This window comes from Sus scrofa, chromosome 6, assembly GCF_000003025.6.
Source record: "Sus scrofa isolate TJ Tabasco breed Duroc chromosome 6, Sscrofa11.1, whole genome shotgun sequence".
Classification (NCBI taxonomy): domain Eukaryota; kingdom Metazoa; phylum Chordata; class Mammalia; order Artiodactyla; family Suidae; genus Sus; species Sus scrofa.
Window position 1 is genome coordinate 29,947,948 of NC_010448.4, and position 27,360 is coordinate 29,975,307.

At 49.1% G+C, this 27,360-nt stretch overlaps 1 protein-coding gene and 1 long non-coding RNA gene across 5 annotated transcripts in view; one reads left to right on the plus strand and one right to left on the minus strand.

Moving 5' to 3' along the window:
* SLC6A2 (solute carrier family 6 member 2) overlaps positions 1-27,360 on the minus strand; it is a 49,987-nt gene that overhangs the window by 16,298 nt on the left and 6,329 nt on the right. For all 3 annotated transcript variants that reach the window (XM_013994585.2, XM_003126976.5, XM_021097093.1), the window contains 4 exons: positions 21,548-21,679; positions 19,440-19,677; positions 10,586-10,724; positions 1,500-1,634 (listed from right to left, as the gene is read on the minus strand). In XM_013994585.2, coding sequence (XP_013850039.1) covers positions 1,500-1,634; positions 10,586-10,724; positions 19,440-19,677; positions 21,548-21,679 — 644 coding nt within the window. The remainder of the gene's footprint in view (positions 1-1,499; positions 1,635-10,585; positions 10,725-19,439; positions 19,678-21,547; positions 21,680-27,360) is intronic.
* On the plus strand, positions 36-27,240 carry LOC106509429. 2 transcript variants are annotated; one of them, XR_001306983.2, is made up of 4 exons: positions 36-617; positions 1,522-1,604; positions 22,655-22,714; positions 27,022-27,240. It is a non-coding gene; the product is annotated as an uncharacterized LOC106509429 (long non-coding RNA). The 2 variants fall into 2 exon arrangements; XR_002345310.1 differs by lacking the exon at positions 1,522-1,604.

Below are 27,360 nucleotides of genomic sequence, written 5' to 3' on the forward strand. Positions count from 1 at the left end.
ACCCACTGAGCGAGGGCAGGGATCAAACTTGTGTCCTCATGGATACCAGTCAGGTTTATTACTACTGAGCCACCACAGGAACTCCCTTGATGTCCTAATTTTCAAAGAATGTTAATAAGCTAAATGTTCTAGGCTAATATGTGAATGAATCAAGGACAAAGGGTTATGACTATCTCAGGGGTTATGGAGACAACATTTTCAGAAAAGGGTAATGATTCCTAGTAGCTTCTACCAACTCATAGACAGTGGTGGCTCCTTGGTGGCCAGTGGAATTTAGTTATTTCATCTTCTCGATGATGAAATTGCATGGCTGGAAGCCCGGAGGTCTGAGATCCTCCCCAGCCTCTCAGCTTCACAGTCCCTCCCTGGTCAATTTCACCATCTCTCAGTTTCCTCATGTGCACAGTGGGAAGAATTTCACCTAGCTCACCCGGACTTAGCTACAATTCAGATTGGCGAGATGTATCATCTCCCCACTCATGTTATTCTAGACCGCCTGACTGTGTAAGCAGAGGACGTCACGAGAGAAGCAATCTGGTGGAGAAAGACTGATCAGCAACTTGAGACCGACTGAGGCTCAGTTTCTACTGTCCAGAAAGACTCACGATATTGAGACAGTGCGTAACAGATGAGAACTCTCAGTCGTTTCACAGTTTACAAGGCTGAATTGTGTCTTTGGCTCTGTTATCTTTCTGAGAGTTACCAGAAGGGTAGGCTTTTCTCTTGGTTATTGGGCTATGACACTGCGGTGTGTTGGGACAAAGGCAAGGGCGTCCTGGGAGGTGCCCCACCTCAATCCTGTATTGACCCTGCCTGCCGGGATTATTGTGGATTCAGAGAGAGTGTGAGGAAGCCTTTAGGGATTGTGAGGGGAAATGTGGAGGTGTGGTCACTGAGGTGGACACGAGGGAGAAGGCTGGAAATAATCTCGGCCGGGATTTGAAGATGCTCAAGGTAGTGGGAACCTCCAAGGTCCCTGCTCCCAGCCTCCCCCCACTGCTCTGACTCCACTCCAGATTCACCCCCCTTCATTGCTGTCCGGTGTCTCTGGGCAGGACAGTGGGCTGGAGGAGCTGGGGTGGGAGGTGGAAGTTGGGGGGAGTCAGTAGGGTCTGGTTCTCCCTGTGGCTAACGCTGTCACTTATGCCAACATCAAAGATGGCAGCAGAGGCCAGGGTCGGCGACCAGAGTGGAAATAAGGCTGGGAGTGGGTTAGGGAGTCGTGGCACAGGGCAGGGGTAAGAACCTAGGACAGGGTGTTGCTCTCCTTAAAAGAAGGGTCTGCAAAGGCCACTCAATGGAACCACAGGTCCCAGACCATCAGAGCTGGACAGGCTCACGGAGACTGTCAGGTGCAAATCAAGTCGTTATTGGTCAGATGGAGACAGTGTAACCCAGAGAGGGAAGGATACATGGACCTAGGACCAGATTTTCTATCACCACCTGCTCCGAGAACCCTCCCGAACCCTAGCCCAGAGGTGTGTTCACTGGGCACTGACCGTGGTCTCTTTGAGGCGGTAGAAGTCGATGTGCAGGTAGGCGTTGATGCCGTTGGAGGCGCCGGGCAGCGTGATGCCATGGACCAGGAGCACGAACAGCACGAGGTAAGGCAGCGTGGCTGTGATCCACACCACCTGGCAGGGGATGAGCTCACCGTGAGAGCCTGGCTCTGCTGCCCACAGGGTGGGGTCCGGGGGTTGGGGGAGCCAGACACACCCTCCCCACACCTTCCTTCACACAGCACACATGCTAGAAGCCCCACCTCTAGCCCAGGCCTGGGGCGCCCCAGGACAGGGTGAATGGGCAAAGGCCGCACCCGGGGAGAAAGTCAGCACAATGCGGGCGCCGCTGCCATGGAAGCCAAAGGCAGCCAGGATGAAGGCTGTGTTCTCACAGGGCCCAATCCCACCCACCCCCAAACTTCCTGTACTGACCCCCTCTTGCACCCCAAGTAGAACTAAGCACCGCATCTTTTTCTCTCTTTTTTGACCACCGCATGGCATAGGGATCAGATCCAGAATCAGATCCAAGCCACAGGTGTGATCTATGCCACAGGTTCGGCAATGCTGGATCCCCACTGTGCTCAGTCAGGATAGAAGCTGCGTCCCAGCGCACCAGAGATGCTGCCAATCCCATTGTGCCACAGCAGGAACTCCTAAGCACGCCCATCTTTATGCTCCCCTCTTTCCCTCCATTCAAGCGTGTCCTCCTAAGTTCACGGCCCAAGGAGGGTGAACAGAAAGCAGAGCCTCTGGCCGCTCTTTATTTGGGGACAAATTTAGGACAAAGACTATACTGCCTTGTCCAGAAGCCCAGAAGAGAAGATACTGTCCACAGACTGAAAAGAAACACCAGGCCACTTTGCCCAAAATGAAGAAACAGAGAAGAAGAGGGGGGAGGGGAAGGAAGTGGGGGCTTTCTTGCTGTTCCTTCTTACCCCAAACTACACAGGAGAATACTCTGGAGGAAGTTACAGATAAAAATGGCAAAGTTCAGATCCCATTCTTGGAGTTTCTAATTTAATTGATCTGGGGGTGGGGCCTGCACGCCATGTTTTAAAAGCTCCCCAGGTGCTATAAATATGCAGTCAGGTTAACAATCACTGCTCTATGGAGTTCCCATCATGGTTCAGCGGAAAAACCCAACTAGTATCCATGAGGATGCGGGTTCGATCCCTGGCCTCACTTAGTGGGTTAAGGATCCAGCATTGCTGTGGCTGTGGTGTAGATTGCAGAAGTGTCTTGGATCTAGTGTTGCTGTGGCTGTGGCATAGACTGGCAGTTGTAGCTCCAATTTGACCCCCAGCCAGGAAACATCCATATGCCACAGGTGCGGCCCTAAAAAGACAAAAAGAAAAGAAAAAAAAAAAAATCCTCTAGGCAGATGCAGCCAGGGGCAGCCTTGTAGAAAGAAGACTGTGCTCCCAGCAAAAAAAAAAAAAAAAAAAAAAAATCAGCTCAGGGCCAGGGTAGCCAGACCCAAGCAGAATTCAGCTGAGACACAAGAGGACACATGACAAAGACTAGAGGATCCCTCCTCCCAAAACCCTGGCACTGTGTAGCCCCTAGAACATTTCCACATCCCTAAGGAGAAGATAGAAGCCCCAAAACAGGACTTTGGTAGTCTAGAAAGACATAGGTTCAACACAAATATTGCCGTGTACAAAATAAAGTCATGTTTTCCATACCCACACTGAAGAACTGTGGCTTATCCTCTTTGTCACTAGACCAAGAGCTCTTTAGAAGAAAAATCAAACTTACATCCCAAGTACATGGCACACACGGAGACTTAAAATATTTTTGTTGGCTGGCTGGATGAATGATGGGACAGTTGCATAGATGAATGATTGGATGAGTGGATGGATGGATGGATAGAAGGATCCAACGACTGGGTGGTTGGATGTATAGTTGGGTAGATGGTTAGATGGATAGATGGATGGTTGGTTGAGTGGATGGACAGATAGATGGATGAGTGATAAATCAGAGGGTTTGTGGATTCTCTAAGTCAAAGAATGAATGAAAGAATGAGCAAGTGAAGGAATGAGCAAATGAGTTCAGGAGTAATTAAATGCATTCATAGTTGATCATGTCTTCTGAAGGAATCAGAAGATGAATCAGGCTCTTATTTTTTACATTGTCCCCTGTACTATGGGGAGCCTCTGTGGATATAGGCTCTAGGCTTCTGTTTTCTTTCAGGGGCACAGGAACAAGGAAGACAAATTGTCAAAAACAAATAAGGAAGAAAACATGCCTTAGAAAGTGAAGCCATTGTATCTGGGTGGCCTCATAATCCTGACCTTATTCTCCTAAATTGTGACAAACGGATCTAACTCCTTTGTGACAGGCACAAGGAGGAGCTCTCACATAGCCCTGAGTCAGGTCCTGACTGCTGTGTTGCCCTACAACACATGTCAACAGATGCAACCACACTCCACCTGTCAAAAACAGTATCTTCAGGTCTGACACCAAGGAATCTGCAGGCAGCCTTCATTAGCTGAGTCTGGGGCTCCAACATGAATTCTATTTCCCCAAGGAACACATTAGGGCATGACTCAGCTGGCCTTGACCTACAGTCAAGCATCAAGAAAGGGGAGCTTGTTTTGTCCATGCACATGTGTTCAAACCTGCAGCATCTGAGTCTCATCGAAGTTTCTCAGAACTGATGGCAGAAATGAACTCAGCTGCCTAAAGTCTTGCGTAAAAAGGGAGGTTCCTGGGTCCTTGGCCAACAGCTGGCTTAGGCTAACGTGGGCCCAGTGTCCACACAGGGCAGAGAGAAGGAACACTTGGGCTCTGTCAGCTCTTCCCCAGGCTTCTCTGCTATCAAAATTTCAACTTGCAGTGCATCCCTGGCCATGAGAAACCAGACTTCATCCATCTTTGAGCATCAAATGAAAAGAGCAATGAGCAGCCCATTGTTTTAGCATGTGTGTCCCCAATCCCCAAGGTAGGCTACTTTTTTCTAGCACCTCAAATGTAGCTTCTCATCCACATTGTGTTTCTATGGAAAAGGATCAGAGTGTGTGGGGTTTGAGGGTGTCAAATTCAAACCAATGGCTGATAATCACAATGAGGAAGATTGTGGCTCCCTGAAAGGAAGATCTTTCTCGTGAATAGAGCTCTCTAAAGACTGAATGAGCTTCCCATGGAGGTGGTGAGGGCCCAGTCACTGAAGGTATGCAAATCTTCCTAGGAATCCAGGCAGTAGGCAAAGGACTGGCCATGAACCAGCAGCATAAGCATCACCTAAGAGCTGGTGTTAGAAACGCAAAATCTTGAGTTCCTACTGTGGCTCAGCGGTAACAAACTCAACTAGTAACCATGAGGATGTGGGTTCGATCCCTGGCCTCACTCAGTAGGTTGAGGATCTGGTATTGCAGTGGCTGTGGCATAGGGGGGCAGCTCTTGTTCCAATTCAACTTCTAGCTTAGGAACTTCCATATACTGCAGGTGCAGCCCTAAAAAGCAAAACAAACAAACTAACAAACAACAACAACCAAAAAGCCCTGCCAATTCTCACTCCACCTCCATGGAATCAGGGTCCTGAAGAAGGACCCAGGAATCTGAGTTTTAGCAATCCCTCTATGTGATTCTTATGTGCATTAAAGGTTGAGAATCACTGCTCTAAAGTCGATCTAACACAGAGATAATGAATACTCAAAGTTTATCACTGCAAATCTGTTGTAATTTACCTTCTAATGATTTAGAATTTGCGATCTTCTGAACTGAGTTTTAGGAACATTTGCCCTGATAATGAAGACACACTAAGATTTATGGGGGTGAGAGATATGCACTGATGTTACTTAAGAAAAGACAGGCGTTCCCATCGTGGCGCCGTGGTTAACGAATCCGACTAGGAACCATGAGGTTGCGGGTTCAATCCCTGCCCTTGCTCAGTGGGTTAATGATCCAGCGTTGCTGTGAGCTGTGGTGTGGGTCGCAGAGGCAGCTTGGATCCCAAATTGCTGTGGCTCTGGTGTAGGCTGGTGGCTACAGCTCCAATTCGACCCCTAGCCTGGGAACCTCCATATGCCTCGGGAGCAGCCCAAGAAATGGCAAAAAGACAAAAAAAAGAAAAGAAAAGACAGAGCTCTAAATATTTCAGTGCCTTCATTGTTCGTTTGCAAATGATGCTGTTCTTTATACCTGGGCTCAGTCGACTCACTAACACAAGCCAGGACCAGCCTGGATGAGTGGGGAATATTTGGCTGGAATTATAACTCAAAAGTAACACTCTGACCTTTCTAGATAAAGATTCTTGAACTCAAGTTTTCTTTAAATTGCCCCGATTTTCTCTCTCCCCATCCCCACCACCTTTGCCATATTTTAAGAAGTGTTCTTATCTTGTTTCATCTTCCAAACAGCCCACAGCCTGGCAGGGAACTGGACAGAGCGGTGCTGACCCTGGCCAGTGCTGTCATCTTGATTTCTCTCTAGGCACAGGGGAGTCCGAGGTTTCTGAGAGTTTAGCCCACTATGTAGACAGAGCAGATGGGAGCCTGGGCCTAACCCTCCTCCCAGCCCCACCAGAAGTCAGGGGAGTTTGAAAATCACCAGGGTGGGGGCAAAGCCCAGAAGCGGTGCTGATGCAAGGGGAGGTGACAGACTATGATCCCTGATTGAGCAATTTTCATTTCAGACAGAATTAGCCCTGCACTGCCCCATCCCCCCAACTGCCCTGGAGGCTGGTGGGGTCATTAACTGACCTCACTTTCAGGTGAGGACACTGAAGCTTAGGGACCGTCATTCACCCTGAGGTCACCCAGCGGGGAATGAGTTCCCTAGACCTCATTCTGTGTTCTGACCACAAAGCAACATGGGTTTTCTTTGTTTTTGTTTTTGGGTTTTTTTGTTTGTTTGTTTGTTTGTCTTTTTAGGGCGGCACCCTCTGCATATGGAAGTTCCCAGGCTACGGGTCAAATTGGAGCTACAGCCGCCTGCCTACGCTACAGGCATAGAAACGCCAGATCCCAGCCACATCTGCAACCTGCACCACAGCTCACAGCAGTGCCAGATCCTTAACCCACTGAGAGGGGCCAGGGATCAAACCAAGTCCTCATGGACACTAGCCTGGTTCGTTACCACTGAGCCATGATGGGAACTCTCCAAAGCCCCACGTTCTTAGTCACTCACGCTACTGTGTATTTGAGACCCAGGTTCAAGTCCTTGCCATGCCAAACTGCTGTGAAACCCTGTCCCTCTCTTGGCCTCAGCTTCCTCATTTGTACAGGCAGTTGGACTAGATGGCCTGGAGTACCTTCCAGTAAAACATCTAGGCACTGCGTTGTGGGCTATAGAGGCTGAGTGCCAGTTCAGCCAAGAGCTCCTGTGATGGGGGAAGCAGGCGGGACTCCAGGGCCGCAAGCACACTCGCCCAGCTCCCCAGGAGGCTGACTGCCATCTGACGCAGAGCTCTGCCCTCTACCCTGACATGGTCATCGGGCCAAGGTCTCAGAGCACGTGGTCTTTGGTAACTCCTTTCCTTGATTCGGACTGTACCCCACCCCCCACCATCCTGGCTGCCAGCTGAGGAGTCAGGAGTCTTCCCAGGCACAGAGCCTTCACTGGCTCAGACAGGAAGTGTGAACATTTGCAACTCATTTCAGGGAGGATCTGTGGCTGTGGAAGCCTGTTAAGAAAAGCTTAGGGCCCTGTTCCAGATGTAGTCTGGGAAGACATAAGCAATGTTCTTGGTTTTTTTATGAGCCAGTATATAAAGACAATTAGAGGCAGGGCACAGCAATGTCCTGAGTGAAGCTCCCTATTCTAGAAAGACCCGCTCCATGGACTGCAGGGTCCTTGCCTGCTCAGCAGCCAAAACCCTGGAGGACTTGGGCAAAATGTGGGCTGGCACCTGGATTGACTTCTTTCCATCTGCAGGGCTTCCCAGGGTTAACACTCCGCCCGCCCCCATCACACTCCTCAGGGGAGGGGTGTGTTCTTCTCCGAAGATTCCTTTGCTCAAAGGAACAGAGCATGCTCAGCTTTGCGCTTCTCTTTAACCTCAGTCCCCTCACAGATGACTCACACGCTGCTCCAGCCAAGTGCTAAGCGAGGTGGAGCAGGCTGTTCCCCTTTGGCAATGGCTATCTATCGGAAACTTAATCCTGGGGTGCAATATTAGAAGCCCTGTGGCCCCTTCTCCAGGCCAGCAGGGGGAGTAAAGCTCCTATGCCTTCTGCAGCTCTGCTGCCTGCAGAGGCCAGGAGATCTCTACTCCTGATACCCAGGAGAAATGCAGAGAGGCTGGGCAGGGCTAGCCTAAGGCTTCTACTCCTCTGTGGCTTTGCTTGCAGCTCCTTCCACTGGAAATCCATTCCCTCTGCCCCATCTCTACCCATCCCTGTCCTTAGCGACCCGGCCCAAATGCCACCTTCACCATGGTCTTTGCAGACTCTCTCCATGTGAAGAGCTTCCTTCTTCAATGCAGCATCTTATGCTTTTTTGGACCATGATAACTCATGGTAAGAAAAACCTTATATGTCGAGACACATGGATTGTTATAACTGAAACATAAATTCCATAAGACAGCTCTTACTTTACTGTGGGCAATGCACTCTGTTATTATCTATTCTATTTCATTTAGAAAAATTATGGTAACCCACTAAATTGATTTAATGACATTTGAAAAACCCATAGTTTGTATCTCAATGAAAGTAAGACCTGACTACCTGATGCAAAATTATCTTCAAGGTAAAGTTAAGTTTAAAAAAAAAGCAAGGGAGTTCCCATTGGGGCTCAGTGATAACGAACCCGACTAGTATTCATGAGAACGCGGGTTTGATCCCTGGCCTCGCTCAGTAGGTTAAGGATGTGTTGCCGTGAGCTGTGGTGTAGGTCTCAGACAAGGCTCGGGTCCTGCATTTCTGTGGTTGTGGTGTAGGCTGGAAGCTACAGCTCCGATTCAGCCCCTAGCCCAGGGAACTTCCATATGCTATAGGTGTGGCCCTAAAAAGCAAGAGAAAGAAGGAAAGAAAGAAGGAAAGAAAGAAAGAAAGAAAGAAAGAAAGAAAGAAAGAAAGAAAGAAAGAAAGAAAGAAAGAGAGAAAGAAAGAGAGAAAAGAAAGAAAGAAAGGAAGAAAGAAAAGAAGGAAAGAAAGAAAGAAGGAAAGAAAGAGGGAGAGAAAGAAAGAAAAAAGCAAGGTCTGTAATAGTGCATATGGTTTGTGGTCATTAGTGGTTATTTAAGGGGCACCCACATGTGTCTCTGGATGGAGACTCAAGAAACTAATGACATTGACCTATGCCTGGCTGTAACACAGGTCGACTCTAAGCAGTTGAATCTGGCTTATTTATTCTTGCATCACTAGGACTAGCATCTAGCCTGGCACATAGTAAGTGTCCATAAATGTTTTAATAAGTTGAAGTGACTTCAAAAGGACACATAGTAAAGTTCCCCAAATTATTTACCCACCTACCCTTCAGCCTTTCTTCCTACCTTCCTTTCTTTCCTCATTAGACCTTCAATAAATATTTACTAAAGACCTACTGTGTGTCAGGTGTTGGGAGGTTGTAGTCCTAACCTGATATTGCTCCATCTTAGAATTCCTCCAAACCCTGTTCTGCATTTTATTGGGGTTCTTCCTTGTGGCAGACACTGTGTCTCTCAAATGCTGAGAAGAAGTTCTACTTCAAGCTCTTCTGGACAGAGTTCATCCCCACTGGCTGCTGGTCCCCTGACATTATCCTGGCTATAACCAAGACTCGAGGAGAAGCAGAGAGAACCCTGATGCACCCCCACTTTCCCAGATCAATTGCCTAATGAAGCTTCTCACAAATCCATGCCTATCTGATCATGGTAAATTGTTGCCTTGTAACCCCAACAAACACACACACACTGTGTGTTCCACGCTGACTCTAGGCTTTACCGCAAGACTTATTTCGGCCCCTGGGACAAGAGCAAGCATGAAGCAATCAGAGACTGGAAGAGCTCCTTGCACTTTGGGGCTTGTCTGCTTAGAACATGCTCTTGGAACGCAGCCACCAACTGGGAGAAGCCCAAGCCACATCTATGTGGAAACAACCCAAGATGCTCTGGTTGACAGCTCCAGTTGAGCTCCCAGCTAGTACCAACTGTCATCCATGACTGCATGCCATCTTGGAGGTTCTAGCCCAGTCAAACCCCCCAGACATGTAGCCCAAGAAATATCACATAGAGCAGAAGAACCACCTTGCTAATACCAGTTAACCCACAGAATCATGAGAGATAAAATGGCTGTTACTTTACATCACTACATCTTGAGGTATTTTGTTACACAGCAATAGCTAACCAAAACACCAGACAGCATATCTCCCAGCTACAGCCTCTTTAACAGTCACCCTCCACATGGACCCTTAGGGTCCAAATGGAGTTGTTCTGATGATGTTCCTCAGGAACATGGACCCTTAGGGTCCAAATGGAGTTGTTCTGATGATGTTCCTCAGGCTCAGAACCAACGTGGGCCATGACCTGAGTGAACTCTCCCATGAGGCAGTGACACCTAGGTCAGAATGCCAACTTTGGTAGGCTCTCCTGGGCCATCTAACCCTGTGGCCCTCTCTCCAGGAGCCCTAAACCCTTGCAGGCACTCAGCACTGTGTTGAGGATGCCCTAGGACTCATCTAGTATCCTCTGGAGCATTCTCTTTTACTTAATATCAGAGATGGGAATGATTGATTAATAGTGAAGAAAATGGTTATATTTCAGAGAAGGATGCAACATTTGCATAAAATTTTAGGCCAGAATTTAAGGTTTATCAAACACAGGTCAATGGGCTGCTGTGGTCTTTTTTCCCCTGAGAAAAAGCCCATTCCCCGATCTCTGCTGCTGGGGAAGCTTCGGTGGTTAAGTGTGAAGAGTCCCTATCCACTGGCACCCCCTCACCTTACTGTCAGGGAGCTCAGGGTTTAGGAGAGGGAAGGGATCTTTCCAAGGCCTCCAGAAAGCTGGTGACAAGCTGGGCTGCAAACCCAGGCTGATTCTCTAGCCCCACCTTTGCTTTTCACCAATTACCTGCTTGTAGCTTGAAAAAAAAAAAAAAACCAAAAAAAAAAAAACACTTTTTTTTGAGGCCAACCTCCCAACTGAATGAGAAACAAGATATTACCTTTCCTGATGTCTTCACTCCTTTCCAGAGGCTAAAAAACAGGATGACGACAACGACAATCAGACAGAGTAAAAGCTGCCACTGGGGCAGGCCGATGTCCTGGATCCCACTGCTCTCATGAAGGTGCAGGACGCCACGCCTGCCCGGAGGAGAAGGAGAGGACCAGGGAAGACGGTGTCGTCAGAGAAGATGACCAAGGCCTTGACCGTAAGCCAGCCCCCAGGGTAAGCCAGTACATTGACAGAGATGGGTCCAGGCTGCCCCGACCACCGACCTGTACCATTTGGACCTGCTCCGCACTTTCACGGCCTGTGCCCAGCACTGCCCTGCCCTGGGCCAGCAACTCACCTGAGGAGACGCCCCCACCCAGGGCTACTTTTTAAATATAATGGAAGTCTTCAATGTAACAACAATCTTTTTTTTTCTTTGTTAGGGCTGCACTGGTGGCATACGGAAGTTCCCAGGCCAGGGGTCCAATCAGAGCTGCAGCTGCCAGCCTACACCACAGCCACAGCCATGCCAGATCTGAGACACATCCATGACCTACACGCTGCAGCTCACAGCAGCACTGGATCCTTAACCCAAGAAGCGAGGCCAGGGCTCGAACCCACATCCTCATGAATATTGGTCGGGTTCTTAACCCACTGGTCACAACGGGAACTCAAAAAAAAAATTTTTTTTTTTTTCCCTACGCTCATGGCATTTGGAAGTTCCCAGGCAAGGGACAGAACCCACACCATAGCAGTAACAATGCCAGATCCCCAACTGCTAGGTCACCAGGGAACTCCTTAATGTAACAGAATTACACCGAGTGCCACCTGCGGGCCAGGCCCTCGGGCGATGGTGGTGAATAAACAGAGGAAAGGTCTCTGTCCTCACAGCGCTCACAGTCTAAAGCAGCAGATTAAACCAGCCACAGCAGGAGCACCTCATTCCCTCTCTTGAGCTTTTTTCCCCTTCAGTAAAACAGCTCTCATGAGGTTTACATTGCAGAGTTCGAAGCAATGCTTAGAACCCAGGAAGGGCTCACACCAATGGTCATTTTAACAGTCATTCTGATTGAGACCCAGCCTTCCAGGATCAGCAAGCATCGGCAAAGCAGCTAAGAAGGGCCTAGAAAACTCAGCCAAGGGAGTCAGCGGGGTGAGCTCCACCAAGGGGGTGACTGGTGGGAGAGCAGGTGGATCAAGAGTGAGGTTCACCGGGGTGAGATGGGGAGAGGAAGGTGTGGACAGGCATACAGAGAACTCTGCAGTGAGCATGCAGGAATGAATGAGCAGAGCTGTGTGGCTGATGAAGGCCCACAAAGACCCACGTTCACATCCCCAGAACGGCCATCACCTCCCCTGCCCCCAGGCAGGATGGTGTGGCTTTAAGCTACTGGCCCTGCATCACCTGCATCAGCTTCCCCACGCAATCAGTCTCCATGTCTGACCCCCCACCCAAGTCCTATCTCTTGATCTGCTACCGACACCCCCATCCTCATGGCCCTGTCCTAGGCCAGGCCCACATTCTCTCCCTCCAGGACTATGATTAAAAACCTCCCTATCCCCCCACTATCCCAGTCTCTCTGCCCCAGTCAGCGCCCTTAAATCCACAGTCTGTGCTGCTGTCAAACCATCCAATCCAGCTGAAGTTGTGTCCTAACCTTGTTACTCTCCTGCCCCCAAATCCTCAGGGGCTCCTTATTACCTAAAACAGCAGTTCTCCCTGAGGGCAGTTTTGCTCTTTGCCTTCCTGGGAACATTTTGCAACATCTGGAGACATTTTCAGCTGTCACAGCTGGAAGGCAGGGAGGGTGTTACTAGTATCCAGTGGGCAGAGGCCAGGGATGAGGCTAAACATCCAAAATGCACAGGTCAGCCCTCCCTCTGTGACCTAGAATTATCCAGCCCAAGATGTCAACAGCATCCAGGTTGTGAAATACTGGTCCAGAGGAGAAAATCCTAAGCCTTACAGAATCTGAGGCCTCTCACAATTGCCCTGGACCAACTGCTTCCCCTGGCTCTCCACACCCTGCCTTTGGCTCCTGAGGAGCACCAGCCGCTTGTCATTCTCCAATTATATGAAACTCTCATGTCTCTGGGCCTTGAAACTGTCTGTTCATTTCCTTCTAGAACACACTTCCTGGCCCAACTTGTCTGCCTGGCACACTTCAATCCCTGCTAGTCTCAACTCAAAATGATGGAGTTCCCTGGTGTCTCAGTGGGTTAAGGATCTGGCATTGTCACTGCTGTGACTCTGGTTCGATCCCTGGCTAGGATCGCATGCCCATGGTGTGGCCAAAAAAAAATGATGCCCTGGCTTAGGCCCCTTGTCTATGCTGAGAAGGAGGAAGATAAAGGGGGAGAGACAGAGACAGATGACAGACAGAGAGAGAAAATAAGAACAAGAAGAAGAGAAGAAAGAGGAAGATGGGGAAAGAAGGGAGGAGAAGAGAGGCTGAGCACACGGAAAAAGACTAACAACCAGAATCAGGTACTGAGCTCATCAGATTCTTTTTTTTTTTTATTCCCCTGTGGCATATGGAGGTTCCCAGGCCAGGGATCCAATCAGAGCTGTAGCCACTGGCCTACGCCACAGCTACAGCAACTCAGGACCTGGGCCGTGTCTCTACCCTACACCACAGCTCACAGCAAGGCCAGATCCTTAACCCACTGAGCGAGGCCAGGGATCAAATCCATGTGCTTATGGATAGCAGTTGAGTTCATTACCACCGAGCCACAAGGGAACTCCTGAATTCATCTGACTCTTAATCTTGCTTCTTCCCACTGCTTTACAGGCCGAGTATAAATGGGTTGATACCCATTTGGCCAATTTGACTGTTAGAATCATGAAAAAAAAAAAAAAAAAGGCACTGAACCAACAGTGCTTGCCCCAAAACTTGCTAAAATGACTCTAGCATCCAATCAGATGGACGAGACGGGCCCCAACGGCCCTAGTGACCCACGTGGGTGTGAAATCCACTTTCAGGGTTGCCGTGGTTGTCTAAATATTTCATCAGTGGAAAAGCCAGACTCCAGAGCTGAGTTCCAAGAAAAGGAATGTGAATCCAGACCCCTCCCCTCCAGCAGGCCCAAGCCTTGGGGGTTAGTACAAGCAACTTGGGTTTGTTTTAGCTTTCCAGCAGTTTAATGAAAATGAGTCATCGTAAAGTACACGGTCCAAGCCTTCCAAAGCCTATGGACCAGACAGGCTCAGATCGCACTTGACCTTCAAGTGCAGCAGGTTAGTGCTGGGGTGAAGGGAGAGTCCTCTTCCCCACCAGGAATGGGCAGGGGGTATTTGGTCCACACGAACCAAGGGTGCCCTTTTACAGATAAAGTTACAGAGCGTCCGGGTTTCTTTTTGCCACGGGCCGTTTGGCTTCAGGCCCGTAGCCTCGGGAGAATTGCAGTGTTGTTCCCTTGAATGATGTGTTCAAGCTTAAATGAGAACAAGATGGCAAGAGAAGAGGTCAGCAGACTCTGAGGACAGTGAACAAATGGCCTAACCTCCTCAGGGTTGGCACTGGGAGTCCTATTTGCTGGGTCCCCCATCTGAGGGGAGTCACTGTTTTAAAGCAGAAAGTTTTAGATTAAAAAGGCCATTAGAAACAAACCCAGTGGCAGCTCATGACTTTGAGACTGCGAAGCACACAGAAGCAGCCTCGAGGTGAGAAAGATGTAGGAGAAGCGCTCTGAGGTACCCACAGAGACGCCTGCACTCCTGTCCTGCCCGAATACACCCCACCGAGACTCTGACTAGATGGGAGAGGCCCAAAGATGGAGTCAGAGGCTCAACTCAGCCTGGGTTCAGATCCCAGCTCGGCCACTTCCCTAAAACGTGAACCACTATGTTCTTATCTGCAAAATAGAAGACATTACCGGCTCCACGAACTGTGAAGACCAAAGGGACTTGGAGATGAGGAGATGCTTGGTATTTAAAAGGATGGAGGAGGGGAGAGGAGGGGAAGGAAGAGAGGGGAGGGGAGAAGCAGAAAGCTGCTGAAAGAAGCCCTGGATTCTGCTCCTCGCTACATCCCCCAAGCCCCTTCGGCGCCCCCGGCATGAGAATGTCACCCTTTGCCACCATATTCTGCTCAAGCCTGGAGGAAGATTGAGGCTGAAATGAAAGCAAGCTGGGTCTCAAAACCCAGCTCACTTCTCCCTCCTGTTGGGGCAGACCTGCTGGCCCCGAAGATGTCAGAGGAGGAATCAGATAACTAGACTAGAAACGAGGCTATCACTTTCCATTTTAATGTATAAGGACGAGGGTTGCTAAGAGCTAAAAGAAAAATCATGTTTTTTCCTTTCCCGTGAGATGATAAAGGAGAAAGCACAGAAGCAATTACGTGTATCAGCAGCACCCTCGTCTCCACCATCCTCTGTCTCCCAGTGCAAACCACAGCCATAAACCAGGGAGGCCTGAAACCTCCACCTGCAAGTTCCCTGGTGGCTCTGGGATTGTCTGAGGCCACACCCCTCAGGAGAAGAATAAAGGAGACCCCATATTTTCCATGACATGATACTGTAGGCATGTCATCCTGATCCCAGTGAGAATCTTCTTCTGAGAGGGAGAGGGCAGTGGCTACGACAGGGGATTTCAACCTTGGCTGGATATTAGAATCACTGGAGGAAATGTTAAAAAATCTCCATGCTCTGGCAGCACCCAGACCAATGACATCAGAATCTCTGGGTGTAGGGTCCAGACATCAGTGTGCTTTAAAGCTCTCCAAGTGGATCTGATGAGCTGCCAATGTTTAGAATCACTTGGCTAAGAGCCTGGACTTTAGAGCCAGACTCCCTGGGTTCAAACCCACTTCAAATGCACAGCTGGGGCATAATCTAAGCTGGATCAATGTTAACTGTGACTATGACAATATTTCGTAAAGATATATCGAGCCATTTGTAATGGCCGGAATGCAACATAACACAGAGGTGAAGACTGCAAGGCTTTGGAGTTACTTCCTGGCAAAGCAGGGCTAGGGTGAGGACAGTGAGGTTCCTGGGGGCCAAGTGTAAGGAGGCGCTCACTCTCCAAGTCCTGCAAGTGCAAACTGCCTGGGGCCAAATCTTGGCTCTGCACGGGACTAGCTGTGAGCCAAGGGCGGGTGATTTACTGTCTCATCTGAAAGATGAAGCTAATATCTGCGGCCTCGTCATATATGCAACGAAGGTAAGAGTCACAGAAAGCTTATAGGGTTGGTGTGAGACTTAACACTGAAATAATACATACAGAGACGTTAGCAGGAAGCCTGACACACAAAGTAAGTGATTAGCTGTTGATCATTAGCCTTTTGGGGAGGAAGACGAGGGTGATGGCATTACTTAAACGGATGCTTGCCGCTTTAAGTAACAGCAGTCCATCAGCTCCTTTGGGGGCTGTAGAGAGATTCTAAATTCTATGGCAACTGTTCTCCCCACTAAATTTCCAAAGCTGCATAACTGTGCACATGCCTGCTGGAAGTCCACAGGAAATGCAGATGGGGCAGTGGACATGCAGGTCCAGGATCTTACCAAATTCTCTGCTGTGGCTCATTAAGGGTAGTTCCGAGGGCCTGAGAACCCTGGCTCCCTGAGCCCCAGAAGGGTGCAGACTTTCCAAAGGCCACCTTTTTTTTTTTTTTTTTTTTTTTTTTTTTTGTCTTTTTAAGGCCACACCCTGGAGGTTCCCAGGCTAGGGGTTGAATCGGAGCTGTAGCCGCTGGCCTACACTACAGCTGCAGCAATGTAGGATCTGAGCCTGTCTACTACCTACACTGCAGCTCACGACAAAGCCAGATCCTTAACCCACTGAGCGAGGTCAGAGATCAAATCTTCGTCCTCATGGATACTAGTCAGATTCGTTTCCGCTGCACCACGAAGGGAACTCCCTCCAGAGGCCACTTTTAACCACCCCAGTCTCCTTAGTTCGGCTGCACCAAAAGAGCAGGGGTACAAATTGGCTTAAGGAACCCCATTCTCTGGATAATCGGGACTCATTCCCAGGTCTTTGGCTTAGGGAATACATAGGACCAAAGAAGACTGGCCCTAAAGTTTTGTTGGTGGTGAATTTGTGTCTTTTCATTCTCTAGACCTGCATGGTCCAATATGTTCGCCACTGGCCACATGCGGCTAAATGTAAATGAATGAAAATTACATGAAATTAAGAATTCAAACTTTGCAGGCATACTAGCCACATTTCAACTGCTCAGTAACCACACGGGGCATGTGGCTGCCGCACTGGACTGTGCAGACACAGAACATTTCCACCACTGTGGGAAGTGTCCTGGGCAGCCCCGCTCTAGACCGGCAGCCAGCAAACCATGACCCCCACCCCAAGTCAGGCTGTGCTCATTTAATGATAGTTTGTGAGCTGCAGATGGTTTTTACCTTTTAAAAGAGTAGAATTAAATAAAGAATATGCAAGAGACCTACATGGCCCACAAGACCCAAAATATTTCCTGTCTAATCTTTTCCCAGAAAGTTTTCCCACGCCGCCTCTAGACCATGTGTACCTTGAGAGTGAGTTTTGGGTGGGATTTACCTGTCCTGCTTCACAGCTGGTGACAGGAACTTTCTGCTTATCTGCTAACCCTTGCAGAGGGATGGCTGAAACGGGACTCACCCTGTCAAAGGGATAAAGTCAGCAGATGCTACATTCTGAAGAGAACCCCGTGCAAACAATTTAAATTAGGTAGTTGAAAACAACTGACCATCTCAAGGACATAAAAAGGTGGAGGAGAAGCTGAGAAGATTCAAGGGAGCAACAAAACAAATAATGATGGTGATGGGTGAAAAACACAGAACAGAATAAATACCAAGCAGCCCACACTGATACAAATGAAAAAAAAAAGAGTCAATGAATGAATGAATAAATAAGAGGAAAGGAAGAATTTTTCAATTAATCTAGAGGGAGTAATGGAACTAGAAATCATTCTTAGACCAGCAAAAGCATAATAATCCTCATTTGCAGGATCATTGAAGGATACTAAGAATTCTGGGCAAAAGTATGATGAGAAATGAGAGACTTGCACAACCTCAAAGTAGCTCCCCAGAAGACATGTACTAATTATAAAGAGAATAATGCTACCTCTGCCTAGGAGGAAGCTGGCAGATAGCACTTTAACCAAATGGTCAAGTTCAACCTGCCCAGTAACAAAAGTTGGCATCCTGTACTCCCTGATAGGATGCATCTAGAAGGACACCAAGCTATTTCCAAGTGATTCTTGACAAAAATGTCAAGTTCAGTCTAATCAGGAGAAAACAATGGCCAACTCACACTGAGGGCTAATGTTAGAGAATAACTGATCCAGTGCTCTTCAAAAGTGTCAAGGGCATGACACTCAAGGAAAGACCAAAGGATTCTCACAGATTGGGGGAGACCAAGGGGATGTGACAATGAAAGGTCACATGGGACTCTCGGCTGGATCCAGGACCAGAAAAGGATATTAGTGGGAAAACTGGCAACTCCAAAAACAGTCTTTAGCAGGTTAGTTAACAGCAAGTCCATGCTCACATTCCGATTTCCATCACTGTGCTTGTGAAAGGTGCCAGCGTTAGGGGAAGCTGCGTGAAGGGTCTGCAGGGGCTCTATGTACTATGTTTGCAACTTTTTTCCATGCTTAATATAATTTCAACATAAAAAATTTACTTTTCAAAAAAAAGACAGTTCTGGAGTTGCCATCGTGGCACAGCAGAAACAAATCTGAGTAGGAACCATGAGCTTGCGGGTTCGATCCTTGGCCTCGCTCAGTGGGTTAAGGATCCGGTGTTGCCATGAGCTGTGATGTAGCTTGCAGACGTGGCTCAGATCTGGCATTGCTGTGGCTGTGGTGTAGGCCGACAGCTGTAGCTCCAATTGGACCCCTAGCCTGGGAACCTCCATATGCCTCGGGTACAGCCCTAAAAATCTAAAAAAAAAAGATAGTTCTGTTGTCTACCACCAGTCAGTGCCTCTAACACACACATAGTCCAAACAATTGCTCTGAGCTATGCAGAGCTGGCCTGCCTCCTGCTTCCTAAATGTCACTCACAAACTCTGGCTACTTATACCCACGGAAGCCCCAGAGACACAGCAGCACAGGGTGGACCAGACGACAGCTTCAGGATCTGATTCCTGTGGGTTCAAGCTGCAGCTCCATCACCTACCAGCTGAACCCCTAGAAGTCCCCCTGGCTGACTGCATCAATTCTTCTACTTCTTCTTCTTCTTTTTTTTTTTTCTGTCTTTTTAGGTCCACACCCGCGGCATATGGAGGTTCCCAGGCTAGGGATCGAATCAGAGCTGTAGCTACTGGCTTACACCACAGCCACAGCCACACCAGATCCGAGCCATGTCTGCGACCTACACCGCAACTCACAGCGACACCGGATCCTTAACCCACTGAGCAAGGCCAGGAATCGAACCCACATCCTCATGGATACCAGTCAGATTCATTTCCACCGAGCCATGATGGGAACTCCCGTGACTGCATCAATTCTTAAGACGCCTCCTCATAGAAGCCCTCCCTGACCACCGGAGCTAAAGTCCCTTTTCCCTCCACAGTCACTGTGTAGCACATGCCTGGTTTTAGCTCCTTAAAAGCACCTACACTCCCTCAAATGTGTTTTATTTCCTGAAGGTCATGTCCATTCCGTCAAGTGTTCCTGCTTCCTTACCGTTTTGCTGGTGAGTCTCCCCCCACAACTCCACCCCAGAACACAAGCTCCTCCAGCTGGTCCATGGCCGTATCCTCAGCTCCTGGACATGGTCAGGCCTGTGGTGGCTGCTCAGTACATGTTACAATGACGGGAGTTACAAACTCTTATGGTTTTCCTTAGCGTTTGTTTCAGGTCCTGCCCAGCCCGGGTCCCAGTGTGCCCATGTGAACAGGACGAGGGGTGATGACTTACTCATAAAACTCTGCAGCCGGCGTGAACTTGTACTTGGAGTACTTCGTGTGGTTGCCCAGCACAGAGCTGTTGAGCAGCTTGGGGTCGGTGCAGTTGGGGCTGTTCCAGGCGTGGCCGCAGTCAGTCCAGGGCAGGTGAAGGGTGAAGGAGGAGAAGAGGTAGTAGAGCGACCAGGCAATGATGACATTGTAGTAGAAGCCAACGTAGAGGGCGATGAGGATCACAGCATAGCCAACTCCTGGGCAGGGGGCAGAGGGGGTCAGGCAGGGGCTGCCCACCCCAGAGGCACCACTCACAGGGAGCTGCTCCAGTCACCTCACCGCCCGACCCCCACACCTCTCTTTTTCTGTAGCAGACTGTCAGAGCCCTACATAAATCCCTAGGCACCCGCTATCCCTTTGCCTGATGCCACTCGAGCCCCTTCTGCCCACACATCAGGCAGGAAGGAAGTGCCAGCACCATCATGCCAGGGAGCAGCGGGGGCAGGTGCTGGAGCGTAAATATCTCAGCTCCCCAGTCCCTTGGGCGGGAGGACACTGAGGCAGGATAACATTCTCTCCCAGTGAGATGAAGCCCCTCGCCCATGGGAGAATTGTTTTACTGGCTGTCTTCCCTTCCCTATTTGCTACTGATGCTTCCTGGGGTCCCCTCCCAAAATAACTCCTTACTCTGAAATCCTTGTCTCAGGACCTGCTTCTGGAGAAGCCCAAATAAACACTCCCTTATCAGAGGGGTCTTCTCCGGGTCCTGCCTCGTAGGCCAAACTCATTTTCCTGAATGTGTCAGAAGCCCCTTGAAGGCTAGTTCTATGGTTTTTTGGCCATAGTAGATGTGTGTGTGTGTGTGTGTGTGTGTGTGTGTGTGTGTGTGTGTGTGTGTCTGGCATGCATAGCATTTCTAAAGGCCTTAAAAAAATTCTTAGCATGTGAGGTCTGGATGAGGTTAATCTCTCACTTCCTTGATCTAGATGTAGACACATGACTGAGGCCTGGCCCATCAGAATTCTCCTTACCCATAACCGCAGAGATTGTCTGAGAGTTGGGCATATGACTCCAGTCAAACCAATGAAAGTCTTCTCTGGGATGTTTAATGAAGCTATAAAGATATAAGGTGTTTTTGTTCTGTCATTATTAAACTTGGAATTTTTTAATCTTGTTGATGATAGCCATCTTTGCTAGCACCTGAGGAGAATGTGGCTGACACTGTTGCTAACACAGAAGAAGAGCCTTGAAATGGAGGTTCTGAATAACATTATTCCAGCACCTGGATCAAGCTGTACCTGAAGCCAAAGAAATTCCTGTAATATAGGCCAACAAATTCTCTTTTGTATTAAAGGCAGTATGAGTGGTATTTTCTGGAAGTTAAACAAAGAAATCCTAAATAATACATGTGTCATATAAGCCTCTTACATACCAGCCTGTACCTACTATAGGCTGGAAGTACTTAGGAGACACAGGAAGTACTTCGAAGACATGTGCCAGCCAAGAGGCTCATAGGAGTCACACTGGCCCTCATTGCTATATGGGCCTGATTCTCTAACCAGTGCTTGGGAAATGCAAATTCTTACTCCACACTCTTCTCACAGTTGTACAGGGGCTAAGAAATAGCAGTTGCCATAGTCACTTTCTCCGTGTGTACTTTAAGTCCAAATCCAAGCAGGCTCTGTCTTATATCCAGATGTAATCAATTAGTTATGGCTGTTGTATTAAGGATCATGAGGCAGTTTCCTGACTTAGAGAAAGGCGTGTGATCAACTGATAATGTCTACCATGGGAGCAAGAGGGGTGAGTAGTGGTACATGTGCTGGATACATCTGACATGGTTATGAATATTTTCCATACATACAGGAAAGCAGCCTCCCTCTGATCACTCAGCTGGAGGGCCTAGACCGGAGCCCAGATTTCCAGACTTTGCAGGCTAAAGCCATCCCTGACACACCAAATGCACTCCATGTAACTTTGAATGGTGGATGCACTTGACTTTGTCAGCATCTGTAAATCCCACGAGACAGTTGGTCTACTGCAGATCCCACCTTTGGGGCAGATTCTCCAGGGACACATGAAAGTCTGCAAACAACCTTTGATCCCCCCCCCCGACTCTTTCTTTACCTTTGAAGAGTGGACAGATCTTCCACACAGTGGCTGCCCCCTCCCTGTTGTACTGGCCCAGAGCCAGCTCCATGTAGAACAGGGGCATCCCAGCGATGATGAGGAATAGGGTATACGGGATCAGGAAGGCACCTGGAGGACACAGAGGCAGAGCGTGAGCCCCTAGACCCCCGCCCAGCCTGGAGCCTGCCCCCTCAGAGTGTGCAGATCAATGCCAGCCAGAGCTGTGAGCATCCTCATTCATCTGTCACCTGGCCATTTCCCAGGGGATGTTTTATGGTAGGTAAATCAGGGTTAATGAATACAAATAATCATAACATACTAACAGTTACAGCAGTAGTTATTATCATAATCATCAGAATGAGGTTCTGGGCTCAAATTAGTAAAATCTGGGTTCATCAAAGCTCAATAGGCTTGGAGTTCCCGTTGTGGCACAATGGAAATGAATCTGACTAGGAACCATGAGGTTGCGGGTTCGATCCCTGGCCTTACTCAGTGGGTTAAGGATCCAGTGCTGCCATGAGCTGTGGTGTAGGTCGCAGATACAGCTTGGATCCCGCATGGCTATGGCTGTGGCATAGGCCGGCAGCTATGGCTCTGATTTGACCCCTAGCCTGGGGACCTCCACGTGCAGCGGGTATAGCCCTAAAAAGCAAAACAAACAAACAAACAAACAAACAAAAACGCCAAAACCTAAATAGGCTTGCTTCTGAAAAAGAAAGACAAATACTATATGCTATCACTTATATGTGGAATCTAAAATATGGCACAGATGAACCTGTCTACAGAATAGAAACAGACTCACAGACATGGAGAACAGACTTTGGGTTGCCAAGGGGGAAGGAGAGAGAGTGGGACGGACAGGGAGTTTGGGGTTAGTTGATGCGAACTATTCATTTAGAACGGATAAGCAACGAGGTCCTACTGGATAGCATAGGGAACTATATCTAATCACTTGTGATAGAACACGATGGACGATAAAAAGACCGTGTGTGTGTGTATATATATATATATGACTGGGTCACTTTGCTGCACAGCAGAAATTGATAGACTATTGTAAATCGACTATAATAAAATATTTTTTTTAAATAGGCTTGTTTCTTGCAGGACCCTCCTAGCCTTTGATGCATAGGCACACACCGTGAAGCGCCATGAGCAGGATTCCAGGTACAGTCTTGTCAAATTGATTTCAACACAGAACCTGTTCTTTCCTGAGTCACCACTCTAGGCAATGCCAATCATCCCAAATTCTTCCTCTTATAGGTCAGGAAATTGGACCAGAGAAGGAGTGACAGTGCCCAAAGTTAGTGCAGGACCAAGTTTTACTACTTTTTTTTTTTTTTTTTTTTGTCTTTTGTCTTTTTGTCTTTTGTTGTTGTTGTTGTTGCTATTTCTTGGGGCGCTCCCGTGGCATATGGAGGTTCCCAGGCTAGGGGTCGAATCGGAGCAGTAGCCGCCGGCCTACGCCAGAGCCACAGCAACGCCAGATCTGAGCCACGTCTGCAACCTACACCACAGCTCACGGCAACACCGGATCGTTAACCCACTGAGCAGGGGCAGGGACCGAACCCGCAACCTCATGGTTCCTAGTCGGATTCGTTAACCACTGCACCACGACGGGAACTCCAGGACTGAGTTTTAATTGCGCTCTTTGTCTCTATCAGTTTAAGGTCACCTGGGCATCCCCAAACATGGATTGTCCTTGGTTTCACATCGACTCACAGCCATCATCAGACAGGGTCATTATTTCCCCCTGGGAGACACTGAAGACAAGTTGAATCAGTGTTGTTGGCACTAAGTGACAGGAGCAGGATTCAGATTCTTGTCTTCTGAACGCTCAGGCTCACTCTGTTACTGGCGACCGAAGGTAAATAAACACCAGAGCAGAGAGGCCAGAGGCTCAAGTCTCTAGCCGGAGAAGACGCCCACCCAGAGCACTGCTGAAACTAGAGGGTGCCCATGGCCATGGGCAGCAACAAATCCCTGGGAGAATTCCTGGTAGCATTCGGCACCTCTGAGTTGCAGAGACAGTTCTGGGTATGCCCAGTAGCCTGGGGTGAGCTTAGCACACTCTGATACCGGGCCATGACTCACGGGGATCCATGCTATGTCAACCCAGGCTGCAAGCGTGACCAAAGAAAAATGCCAGCTCCTTAGCCTGATGCAGCTGGAGGTGGCCAGGCCGGATCCACACTCCTCCTGTCACTGGCCTTTGGCTGAGAGGCCGTAACCTTGGAAACCAAACACTTCCTGACCCGCGCAAGAGAAGAAAGAGCAGAAACCTGGGAATATTGAACGATGATATTAGGAATCTAATAGTCCCTGCTTTGTTCTAGGCACTTTCCATGCACCTTCTCATGCCATCCTCAACAACCTTAAGACACAATTATTACTACCTCCATTTTACAGATGTGGAAACTGAGGTTCTAGGCTAGCACAGAATTGGGGCAACGTCACATGCATCCAATGTCAAACTCACCCAGCTACTCACTCAGTCTCCATTTTCCTCCCCAGGCTTCTTCTCAGGAAGCCCAGAGGTCTTAGGGGCAAAGCAGGAAGTTTTGGCCCCAGTGCTCTGAGATGCAGTCCTGCAGCAGGAGTTGGACCAGCAGAGTGGGCAGCAGGGAAGAAACAACTAGAAAATGAGTACTGGACAGCTCTGATCCCATTTACCCTACCCAGAAACCATCTGAGGTAGCAACCACTGTACCCATTTTTCAGAGGAGGAAACTGAGGCTTAGAGAAATAAAGTGACTCATCTAAGTTTACCCAACTGCACAGTGATACATCTGGAACTGAAACCCAGGTCTGCCTGGCTCCAGAGCTCCAGAGCCATTCTCAACATAAGCTGCCAGTTCCAGAACATCCCAGCCGAGGGGATGGGCATGAGTCGGAATAAAGTCTCAGGGAAGCATGTTCTGAAACTGGGAATCTGGGCCCAGCTGAGCCGCCTGGTCTGCTGGTCATGGGCTGGTTCCACACTCCAGCCCCAGGCTGGACTTTGAAACAGTCACATGTTAATCTCCCTCTTCCCCTCCATCCTCATTTCTTGCTTTCAGCCTCCACCCTTCTCTCTCCCGACCCAGAGAGGGCTGGTCTGGCACCAGAACCCATGTCTGTCCTCATCACTGAGAGCAATGCTGGTGATGCTGATGGAAGTCAGGGGTGATTGTGGTGACGGTGGAGTTGGTAAAAGTAACAGTACCGTTAATAAATGGCGTCTCATGTTGGCCAGTTTTCTCAACTCATAATAAAACCAAGCCTCACAGTAAGTTTCGGCATAATTGCTCCTTTAAAACCATCCCTGAGAGATAACTGCCACCAACCAATCCCATTTAAAAGATGAGGAAACTGAGGCTTTAATAGGTCAAGTTGTCCAAATTAGTACGTATGCCGCTTGGCTTTAAACCTGGATCTGTCTGAGCCTGGACTCTGCCTTGTGGTCAACCTGCCACTGCCCTTGGGGGCCTGGAGCCCAAAGAGGAAGAGAAAGGGACATATTAGACTGTTAAACAGGCCTGAAGGCTGAAGTCGATGGCCCAAAGGACAACGGAAGGAAAAAGCCAGGAGTCCCAGCTCGGGTCCTGGCACCATGGTTTCCTGCTGGCGACTACATATTGTCTTCCACTACCTGAAGAAAGAGCAATGTCAGCCAATTCACCCAGGCATCTCGTGCTGGCCAATTTTCTCAACTCTAAGACCTCTGGGTGGCACCGCCAACAGGTAGGTAAATTGCCCAGTTTGAGATTCATCTCCTCTTGTGCTGGCTGGGAGTCCCAGGAAAGGAAGAGGAAGAAAGGTGGGTCTGCACAAGCCTAAGACTTTTCCAAGTGTTTTTGATGTGGGCCAGCCAAAGCTTCAGGTGGAAACAGATCCAACGCTCAAGAATGATGCAACAGGAGTTCCCGTCCTGGCTCAGTGCTTAGCGAATCTGACTAGGAACCATGAAGTTTCAGGTTCAATTCCTGACCTTGCTCAGTGGGTTGGGGATCTGGCGTTGCCGTGAGCTGTGGTGTAGGTTGCAGATGCGGCTCAGATCCCACGTTGCTGTGGCTCTGGCGTAGGCCGGTGGCTACAGTTCCGATTCGACCCCTAGCCTGGGAACCTCCATATGCCTCGGGAGCGGCCCAAGAAATGGCGAAAAAAAAGACACACACACACACAAAAAGAATGATGCAATGCTGGGTAGAAAATGAAAACCAGAAAGCTGCCCAGTGGCCAGCACCTTATTCTAAAAGAGAACATTGACCCAAGTCCCCTTGAAGAAAGATCTGGAGAAAACCAGGGCAGAGCCGAAGAGTCAGAAAGGGTTTCAGGGGGCCTGAGGTCAGCTGAGGCTGCTTCTCCTGGAAACAGCCCAGCAGCAGCTCCTGAGAAACCAAGGCTGGCTGCAAACTTCCTAGAAGGTCCTGCTCTGCAAAGCCCATAACTGCCGCATTCCCAGAGCCCTGCCTCATCTCCTTGGGTGGCGGGACCAGCTGCAACCAGCCTCACGCAGGGCTGGAGAGCTGGGTGCCTCTGGGGCTTTAAGCCCAGAATCCCAGCCCTGGAATGCTCCGACTGTGCAGGTGCTGGGCTGACAGAGCCAGACCTGAAGAAATGCAGGCAGGGCACATCCCCTGAGGGGCTCAGCTCCTGGGACTCTCCAACCTCCACACACGTACACAAGGGCACACCTGTACATCCTTGTGCAGGGTGCACTCAGACTCCGGCACGTCACATCAAAACATTTGCACGAACGCAGGAGGAAAAGATCATCTACTGAGAATGTGACTCTGACCAGGGCACTGAGTTAGAACAGCATCCATCCAGCACACGATGCCTGCCTGCCGCGTCACCAGTAGAGAGGAAGCCTACTGCCTACTGTCACAGAAGGGGTTCTGGAACCCTCTATGCAAATGCCAGATCCTCAGGGAAGCCTGAGTGTTCCCATCATGTCTCAGCAATAGAGAATCTGACTAGCATCCACGAGGACGAAGGTTCGATCCCTGGCCTTGCTCAGTGGGTTAAGGATCCAGCGTTGCTGTGAGCTGTGGTGTAGGTCACAGGTGCAGCTCCGATTAGACCCCTAGCCTGGGAACCTCCGTATGCTGCAGGTGCAGCTCTAAAAAGACAAAAAATAATAAATAAATAAATAAATAAATAAAAACAAAGAAAGGAAAAAAAGGAAGGCCAGTGGTCACTCAGTTCAGAATGGGAAGTGCTGCAGCGGACCCCAGGCAGGTGACAAGGACCCCAGGAGAGGGGAGGGAACACCTGTGGGAAGGGGCTCAACATGAGGTTGCGTGGCCCACCCAGGCCTGGTGGGGAACCGGGGCTTGTGATCAGAAAGGGGCTGCGGGAAGGAAGTGTGGGGGGCGGGGGTGGTCCCTGGAGACCCAGGGGACAGGCTTTCCAATCTGTGGAGGGCAGGATTTCTCAAACTGTGAACTCTGGCCACATCCTGATACATTAAGAAGTGTTACAAATTACAGGTGTTTGAGATGGTCAGAGCTATATTGAGAGGGGAATCTAACCCACCGAAGAACAGAGTGGAACCTCGCCTCCCTGATTTGGGATATAGCACCTCCAACAACAGAATCTAAGCTGACATTAACGCATAGAACATCTACAATAGACCGTGAGCTCCCTAAAGGCAAGAATTGACTTTTGCTATCTCTATATTCCTGGCATATGATGGGCATTTAGTAAACGGTTTTGGGTTTTTTTGTTGTTGTTGTTGGTTAAATAAATGGATCCTGGCAGTGACTCATGCAGAGATGCAGCTAATGAAAGCCCCAGGGCCTTTCTCCGTGTGTGCTGTGGCCTAATCC